The following is a 9,883-nucleotide window of genomic DNA, read 5'->3' as shown; positions in this document are numbered from 1 at the left end:
TGCAAGAACTCACTTCATTTCCTGCCATACGCGCAGGGAAATGATAAATTGTTATAATAAACATATAGGAATTATATATATATATATATATGTGACCCTGGACCGAAAAACCAGTCATAAGGGTAATTTTTTTTAAATTGAGATTTATACATCATCTGCAAGCTGGTTAGGATAGGACAACATTTGGTCGAGATAAAACTATTTGAAAATCTGAAATCTGGAGGATGCAAAATAAATACTGGGAAAATCACCTTTTAAGTTGTCCAAGTGAAGTTCTTAGCAATCTAGATTACTAAAGTTTTCATATATTTACAGTTGAAAATTCACAAAATATCTTTATGGAACATGATGTTTAATTAGAATTATTTTCAGCATAAAAGAAAAAATTATAATTTTGACCCATAAAATGCATTGTTGGCTATTGCTACAAATGGGTGCTACTTATGACTGATTCCTGTCATGGCAAAACTGAATTTTCAGCAACCAGTCTTAAGTGATCCTTCAGAAATTATTCTAATATGCATATGAAATGTTTTTGTGTTATTATCATCAATATTGAAAAACGTGCCACGTAATATTTTTAAAATTTTTAAGCTCCGCTGATGAATAGAAAGTTCAAAAGAACAGGATTTATTTGAAACAGAAATCTTTCGTAACATTATAAATGTCTGTACTGTTAATTTTAATCAATTTAAAGTATTGTACTTAATAAATTGTCAATACATTTTTAAACATGTGACCCTGGACCACAAAACCAGTCATAAGGTTAAATTTTACAAAACTGAGGTGTATACATCATATGAAAGCTCAATAAATAAGCTTTTTATTGGTGTATGGTTTGTTAGGATAGGACAATATTTGGCTGAGATACATCTATTTGAAAATCTGGAATCTAAGGGTGCAAAAAAATCAAAATACTGAGAAAATCAACTTTAAAGTTGTCCAAATTAAGTACTTAACAATGCATATTACTAATCAAAAATTACATTTTGATATGTTTATAGTAGGAATTTTACAAAAAATCTTCATGGAACATGATCTTTACTTAATTTACTAATGATTTTTGGCATAAAAGTAAAATCAATAATTTTGACCCATACAATGTATTTTTGGCTATTGCTACAAACATACCCCAGCGACTTAAGACTGGTTTTGTGGTCCAGGGTCACATACAGATATTTTTCTTACAAAAGCACATTGATTTGCTTCAGAAGGCCTTTATTAACCCCTATTTTTATAGTGGATTTAAGCATTTTTATTGCACTTCATCCATCCAACTTTATCTTAAACCCCATTCACTGCCATAAACCTTGGAAGATCCAGGCTGTTTTATATATTTTAGTATTCATCCGAAAGAAGAAAGTCATATACAGTGGTGTGAAAAAGTGTTGGCCCCCTTCCTGTTTTTTTTATTTTTTTGCATGTTTGTCACACTTAAATGTTTCAGATCATCAAACAAATTTAAATATTAATCAAAGATAACACAAGTAAACACAACATGCTGTTTTTAAATGAAGGGTTTTGTTGTGAAGGGAAAACAAAATCCGAACCCACATGGCCCTGTGTGAAAACATGGACCTGGAAGACGAGCTGTGATAAATGTATCCATGAATTCTGCTGTCTACCAAAAAATCCTGAAGGATAATGTCCGGCAAACTTCTGCAGCAGGACAATGATCCAAAACACACCAGCAAATCCACCTCTGAATGGCTGAAGAAAAAAAAAATTAAGACTTTGGAGTGGCCTAGTCATAGTCCTGACCTGAATCCTATTGAGATGCTGTGGCATGACCTTAAAAAGGCGGTTCATGCTCAAACCCTCCAATGTGGCTGAATTACAACAATTCTGCCAAGATGAGTGGGCCAAAATTCCTGCACAGTGCTGTAACAGACTCATTGCAAGTTATCGCAAACGCTTGATTGCAGTTGTTGCTGCTAAGGGTGGCCCAACCAGTTATTAAGTTTAGGGGGCAAACACTTCTTCACACAGGGCCATGTGGGTTTGAATTTTGTTTGCCTTTCATAATAAAAAACTTCATTCAAAAACTGCATGTTGTGTTTATCTTTGATTAATATTTTAATATATTTGATGATCTGAAACATTAAAGTGTCACAAACATGCAAAAAAATAAAAAATCAGCACTTTTTTTAACACCTCTGTATACCTAGGATGGTTTAAGAGTAAATCATGGGGTAATTTTCATTTTTGGGTGAACTTAAGTAAACATTACACCTAAACTAACCTTATTTGTTACACACGTTGAAAAGTGCTATTCTAAAAAACCCAGCAAAAATTCCTGAGGGAACACAGGAAATTAGTCCTCTCGGTTAACCTACAAAAATGGACATCATGACTGCACCATAATAGGTACGGATGCACAAACTTAGGCCATGTGCTTTAAAAGAGCTGCACCGTCATTCATTGTTCCATTAAAGAGATTTCAAGCAAAAGCATCTGCTATCCCTGCGAATCAAGAACGTACACAAAACACACAACAAAACGCTCCAAGACAAAACAGCGCTTTACCATATAAACAATACGGCTATTTACCCCTGCTCCTGTCAGTGTGTGTGTAAGAATGGCTGTGGGTGCGTTAAAGACAAAGCCATGACTGTTTCTTCTCTCTGGGTGAGAACGCAGCACACACTCCACCAACACACACAAATATGACAGCCTAGCACAGCCTGTTCAATCAGAGAGAGAGAGAGATTTCTATTGTTTTAGTAAAAATGATGCCCACTTGAGACGATACAAAGGACCATACGCGGGTCATGCACACAGTCAGCAGCACAGGGTCACTCACTATAAAAATAACGTTGTATTTACAGGATTATTTCACTTCCAGAATAAAAATGTAGTGATAGTTTACTCCCCCCCCATGTTCATGTCTTTCTTTCTTCAGTCAAAATGAAATGAGGGTTTTTGAGGAAAATATTCCAGGATTTTCTTTCCATATACAGTAGTGGACGTCAATGGTGGCCAATGGGTTGAAGGTCCAAACTGCAGTTTCAGTGCAGCTTCAAAGGGCTCTACACAATCCCCGTCAAAGAATAAGGGTGTTTTCCAGCAAAACAATCATTCATATTCTAAAAATAAAAAAGTACATACTTTTTAACCACAAATACTCATCTTGCACTAGCTCTGGAATGTGTCTTTAAAACTCCATCTCATTTTCTCCTTCAACTTCAAAATCATCCAACATTACTGTTTTACCTTTTTTTGAAAAGGCCATTTGACTTGCATGTTCGGTTTGTAAGAAAATTACTAATCGTTTAGCGTGACAAGACTTTTATTCCTTGGCTGGGATCGAGTACAGCCTTTTGAAGCTGCATTAAAACTGCAATTTGGACCTTCAACTTGTTGGCTCCCATTGAAGTCCACTATATGGAGAAAAATCCTAGACTGTTTTCCTCAAAAACCTAAATTTCTGTTCGACTGAAAAAAGAAAGATATGAACATTTGGGATGACAAGGGCAATCAGGAGAATTTTTATTCTGGAGATAAACTTACCCGAAGGTCCAGGTGAATGTAATTTTACTCTACAGATAAACAGAATATCAGTAAACAGCTTATTAAAACCTTATTAGATAATACTGGATATTTAATAGCACATACTTTCCCTATTTTATCAGCATGTAGAACACACTTAAAGTTAATATTTAAAAGCATTGTTCATTTAATAATGCTGTAAAATGTAATCTATAGTAAATCTCACAATGAATATCCATGTTTCATGTTGTGATGCCTAAAGTCACATGTGGTATTTAAAATAACTGATTTTAGTTTGTAATGCTTTGTTAAATTCATTCAGACAAAATATTACAGAATTATTTAATCTGCCATTGATATCAGGTATAATTAAACATAAATAAGTTTTCTGGTGTTTAGGATAAATAATATCTTTCCTACTCCCTCAGCATTACCTCAACGTGACTGGACAGGCCAGGCTCAACACTGAATAGGCGTTGTTGATGTGTAAATGTGGGCGGCCATGTGTTAATAAGTTTAGGTTTCTGATGTCAGAAACCAGCTATTTTGGCAGCACAGTTTTAGTAGATGGTCTTTTCAGACTTTCTGGAGTAAGTGGTGTTAAACTGCAAGTTTTCAAAGTACAGAGAACTCTTCAAGAACATCTTTTTATTTAATTTATTAAGACATGAGAATAACCTCCAAAAACTAAAATTTTTATAGCATTTTGTGAAAACAATTTGTTACCCTGGACCACAAAACTAGTCATAAGTAGCACAAGTATATTTGTAGCAATAGCCAACAATACATTGCATGGGTTAAAATGATCGATTTTTCTTGTATGCCAAAAAATCATTCGGATCTTAAGTAAAGATCATGTTCCATAAAGATATGTTGTAAATTTCCTACCGCAAATATATAATAATTTTTGATTAATAATATGCATTGTTAAGAACTTCATTTGGACAACTTTAAAGGCAATATTTCGCACCCTTAGATTTCAGATTTTCAAATAGTTATATCTCTTCCAAATATTGTCCTGTCCTAACCATACACCAATGGAAAGCTTATTTATTTAATAGTTTTAGTTAACATTAACAACACTGTTTTCTACATCCAGTCACAGCACAAATTGTCATATAACACAAACATTTCTCACATGCTGGACTGAAGAGTGAATGAATAATATGATAAAAGGACTGAAAGTGGATCAGCATTTCTGCCTTATTTTACTTGTGGTTGACATTTCTGTCTTCAGTTACCGTTCTATTTTCTTACACTCTGATACTCTGACTGACTTCAGCGGGATTCAACCAGTCCAAATGTGTCAGCTCTGACTGCTTAATTGAAAGGGTGGATTATAGCAGCTACAGTTAGCTAATATTAAGCCATTTTAAATCTATAAAATCTGCCACAACACACAGCAATCACACAGGCTTCAGACTCTATGCATTTTTGTGACCTATTTCGCAGCGTACAAATGATGACGATTCTTGTCATTCAGCACAAATTCATTCATCCTCTTATTCACTGGCACAATCAAACATCAAAGGAGATCAACAGCTGGAATTGCATTCAAAACAGCTGCTTGCAGATCTGCTTCTCAGCCCACCACAAACACTTAAGTAATAATGTGAAGCTGACAATTGACCCACAATCAGAGGTCACAAATTTAGATGTGGTTGCACGATGCAAAGTATTGCCTTTTGAAACACTCAACACATGCATGTACGCTCATTTAAGTAGTTAAATGTATTATAGTACACACAAGAGATGAAGCATGGCAAACACAAAGGCCAGACACATTGATAGAGTGGCTGATGCAAGCTTCATAAAAAAAAGTGTGTATGTTCATGTATGTGTGTTCTAATGGTGGTTTAAATAGAGCAAACGTACCAATGAATTACCGATGCTTTAGTATCATTTATATACTATTTATTAATAAGTTAAATGAGCTTTTACATTTTTCATTCTGATTTTTTTCAGATTTATTGTATTTCAGTTTATGTTTGTTTAATAAGTTTAGTTAACAAAAACAACACTGCAATTAATTAAATATTCACCAGAAACCTGGCAAAACATCTGAGTGCCGCTGAGGTAATATATTCACAATTCTCTAACAGCCAAAAACAAGAAAACCAGTCCGACAACAGGGACACGCCCGCCATGTCAGCCCTAGCCAATCAGACAGTACCTCCAAACGAGGCCACACCCACTGCAGTCAAGCCCTAAGGGGAAAATCCTACTGAAAAAGCTCAAAAGACCAGCTGCTGTAGCTCATTAATTAGCTCATTAAAATCTAAAGCTAATGTCATTTTTTATGACAGAGATGTATGAGTCTGTCTCACTGTGATAAGATGAGTTGTTTCTGTCAGATTCTGCTCTCGGCTTCAATTATGTGCACAGAACAGACCTTTAAATTAACACATAATTAACTGTAGGAATTCGACGGTCAAAAGTCATGCTCCTCACACACATAGAGCAAGCAGACAAAGGAGCCTGAGGGAAAATGTGTCTGTGGTACAGTTGTGAATCTTTTATTACGATCAAGAATTCATAAGGCACATCTCTTTCTCTTGATTCCCCATCCAGCTCACCATTTGCTCCAGTTCAAATTGCTTTAAAGGAATAGTTCAGCAGAAAATGAACATTCGGTCATTTCAAACACTCATGTTGTTGACTTTCTTTCTGTATAACACTAAAGCTACACAGATTTTGGTAGTTTAAGTAGTTTTTTTTATATTCAACGTAAAGGGATAGTTCACACAAAATTAAAATTCTGCCATTACTCACTATGTAGTCCAAAACCTACACAAATTAAGATATTTTTCATGAAATCTGAGAGCTTTCTGACCTGCATAGACAGCAACGCAACTGACATTTTCAAGACCCAGAAAGGTCGTAAGGACATAGTTAAAATAGTCCAAGTGGCATCAGTGGTTCAACTGTAATTTTATGAAGCTTCGTTGAATACATTTGTTATTTTTGTTTTCTTTGTGCACAAAAAGTACTTTTGTAGCCTCATAAAATTAAAGTCACATGGACTGTTTTAACAATGTCCTTACTACATTTCTGTGCCTTGACCGTGGTAGAACCCTTGCTGTCTACGAAAAGCTCTTGGATTACATCAAAAATCTCTTAATTTGTGTTCAGAAGATGAACAAAGGTTTTACGGGCTTGAAACGACACTGTAATACTGTACATTAAACTCGATATTGTTTATAGTAAGGCTGCCAAGCTCCAAAATGACAAAAAAGCACCATAAAAGTAATCCACAGAACTCACATGCTATACAGTTCAAGTCAAAAGTTTACATACACCTTGCAGAATCTGCAAAAATTATTTTACTAAAATAAGAGTGATCATACAAAATGCATGTTATTTTTTTAACATAGTACTGACCTGAATAAGATATTTCACATATTGTTGCATATAGTCCACAAGAGAAAATAATAGTTGAATCTATGTTTATGTGTTGAATTCAAATGACCCCGTTCAAAAGTTTACATACACTTGATTCCTAATACTGTGTTGTTACCTGAATGATCCACAGCTTTTTTTTTTTGGAGGTGATGCGAGGCCAAGTATGGTGACCCATACTAGGAATTTGTGCTCTGCATTTAATCCATCCAAGTGCACACACACAGTAGTGAACACACACACACACACCGTGAACACACACCCGGAGCAGTGGGCAGCCATTGCTGCGGTGCAAGGGGAGCAGTTGGAGGTTCGGTGCCTTGCTCAAGGGACTCACCTCAGTCGTGGTATTGAGGGTGGAGAGAGTGCTGTACATTCACTCCCCCACCTACAATCCCTGCCGGACCTGAGACTCGAACCCGCAACTATTGGGTTACAAGTCCATTAGGCCACGGCTGCCCCCACTAAACTATCACTAAACTTTGTTGTTTAGTGATAGTTGTTCATGCCTGCTGTTCTTCCAAAAAATCCTTCAGGTCCCACAAATTCTTTGGTTTTTCAGCATTTGTGTGCATTTGAACCCTGTCAAACAATGACTGTACGATTTTTAAGATCTTTTCACATTGAGGGACTCATGTGCAACTACTACAGAAGGTTCAAACACTTACTGATGCTTCAGAAGGAAACATGATGCATTAAAAGCGGGGAAGTCAAAACATTTTGAATTTGATAATCAGAGTAAATTTATTTTATTTTGTCTTCTGGGAAACAAGTATCTTCTGTAGTTTCTAAAGGGCAGTGCTAAATAAAAAAATAAAATAAAATAAATAAATAAATAAATAAATAAATAAATAAATAAATAAATAAATATATATATATATATATATATATATATATGCAAAATAAGACAAATGCACATATCTTCATTCTGTTCAAAAGTTTACATTCCTGGCTCTTAATGCATTGTATGTCCTTCTGTAGCATCAGTGAGCATTTGAACCTTCTGTAATCGTTGCATGAGTGAAAAGTGTGAAAAGATGGATCTCAAAATCTTCCTACAGTCATTGTTGGAAAGAAATTTAAATACACAAAAATGCTTAAAAATAACGAATTTGAGAGAACTGAAGGATTTTTTCTGAAGAACAGCAGGCAGTTTAACTGTTCAGGACAAACAAAGGACTCATGAACAACTATCACTAAACAACAACAATAAAAAAAAAAAACAGCTGTGGATCATTCAGGTAACAACACAGTATTAAGAATTAAGCGTATGTACACTTTTGAACAGGGTCATTTTTTATAAATTTCACTATTATTTTCTCTTGTGGACTAGATGTAAACATCTTCTATGTGAAATATCTTATTCAGGTCCGTATTAAACAATAACATGCATTTTGTATGATTTCTCTTATTTTGATAAAATAATTAACATTTTGCTGATTCTGCAAGGTGTATGTATTTCAAATCTATAGCTATAAATGAGAACTCACAAAAAGTCATACCCTTCATTCAGACTGGATTTAGCCAATGAGTTAAACTCTAACTGGCAAATGAAATATTCATACTAGTTTTATGAACTTGATCATATAATCCTCTGAAAAGACAAAAGTCAATAGAATAATTGTCTTTCACTTTAAACTTCTCCTCACACAAAGCTATCATATGGCTTCAGAAGACTTGTGATCTTCACAGGGCCCACTTTATGATAGCTTTTGAAGCTTAAAAGCTTTGCAACTGGAGCAAAAAAAAAAAAAAAGAAAAAAGAAAAGAAAAGAAAATGAGCATTACAGTTTTTATAATTTCTCCTGTAAGTGAGGAGGCAGAGGGTGTGTAATTGAAGACAGAATTTTCTTCTATGGGTGAACTGTCTTTTAAGGTCAATTGCAGACACCACCCATAGTTCATCATAACCATTATATAGGACATAAACAAAAACAACCTGCATGCCAGCACACATACGGCGCTAGTCAAGCCCGTTTTATTAGTAGCTTCTCTGTTTTGATCCAATTTGTGGTTAAGAAAGAAAGAAAGAAGGAAGGAAAGAATGAAAGAAAGATGGTACTTTGATGACTCATGACAGCAAATAAGAGAAGCAGCAGTCCCTGAAAGTCTGGGTCAGAACATTATGTTCCGGTGGCTGGGCATCTAGTAGATCCACTGGGTTATTTTGCGAGACACCGGCCCGTGATAATGACAGCAAAACCGATTCATAACAAACGGCGAGAGAGCGGAACCCTGACGTCACAAAGGCCATAGAGTTTGTTTGTGTTCGCGGGCAGAACAGAGCTGTCAAACCCGCAGACTCACGTATTATTATTATAAATAATAATAAACTCTAAAGAACTAGTAATCAAAAAGCACCCGGGTCACATTTTAACACTTAACGGTGAATGACAGAAAAGCGTTAGTAAATCAGCAGTACATCACTGGATTTGTGCCACCGTGATCCGATGCTGACATCGGCGCTCGATCAGTGCACCACAATGATAGTCTAACTAGTTTACACACCCTTTCTCTGTCTAAAACACAGACACACACCACTCCCTGTCGCCGTGCACCTGCCCGCTCACAAACAGCCCACCTGGGCGTCCGTTCACCCGTGACTCTCACCTGGGGATGCAGTTCGGAGAGGAGCCGTCTATTTCCCATGTGGCGAACAGGTTCATAGGTACCGGTCTGTTGAGCGCCCCGCTCCCGGGGAAGCTTAACCGGCCACTTCTCTCCGCCATGCTCGCTGCTGGTGTCCCGTTCACCTCCAGCCGACACAGTGAGCAAACTTCTCCCCTCAGGAACGCGCTGGATCTAAATCCTTCCCGCTCAAACGGCTGTTAATCCGCTGCTCTGCTACGGAGCCGGTGTTGTGCCGTTCACGGGTGGCGCAGCGATTCGCGTGCGGTGTCTCCGTGCAGCTTCATGCCGCTGTGGTTCGGAATTTCCACACCGTGCACCGAGCGCTCGCGACAAGAAACTGCAGCAGCAGTGTCTCGCCGCAGGA

At 36.6% G+C, this 9,883-nt stretch overlaps 1 protein-coding gene across 3 annotated transcripts in view; it reads right to left on the bottom strand.

Moving 5' to 3' along the window:
- pacs2 (phosphofurin acidic cluster sorting protein 2) overlaps window positions 1–9,883 on the bottom strand; it is a 52,405-nt gene extending 42,522 nt beyond the window's left edge. For all 3 annotated transcript variants that reach the window (XM_073833762.1, XM_073833763.1, XM_073833764.1), the window contains exon 1: window positions 9,499–9,883. In XM_073833762.1, the coding sequence (XP_073689863.1) occupies window positions 9,499–9,617 (119 nt within the window). In that variant the 5' untranslated portion in view covers window positions 9,618–9,883. The remainder of the gene's footprint in view (window positions 1–9,498) is intronic.

Source organism: Garra rufa, chromosome 2 (genome assembly GCF_049309525.1).
Source record: "Garra rufa chromosome 2, GarRuf1.0, whole genome shotgun sequence".
NCBI lineage: Eukaryota > Metazoa > Chordata > Actinopteri > Cypriniformes > Cyprinidae > Garra > Garra rufa.
This window is presented reverse-complemented; position numbering and strand designations above follow the sequence as displayed.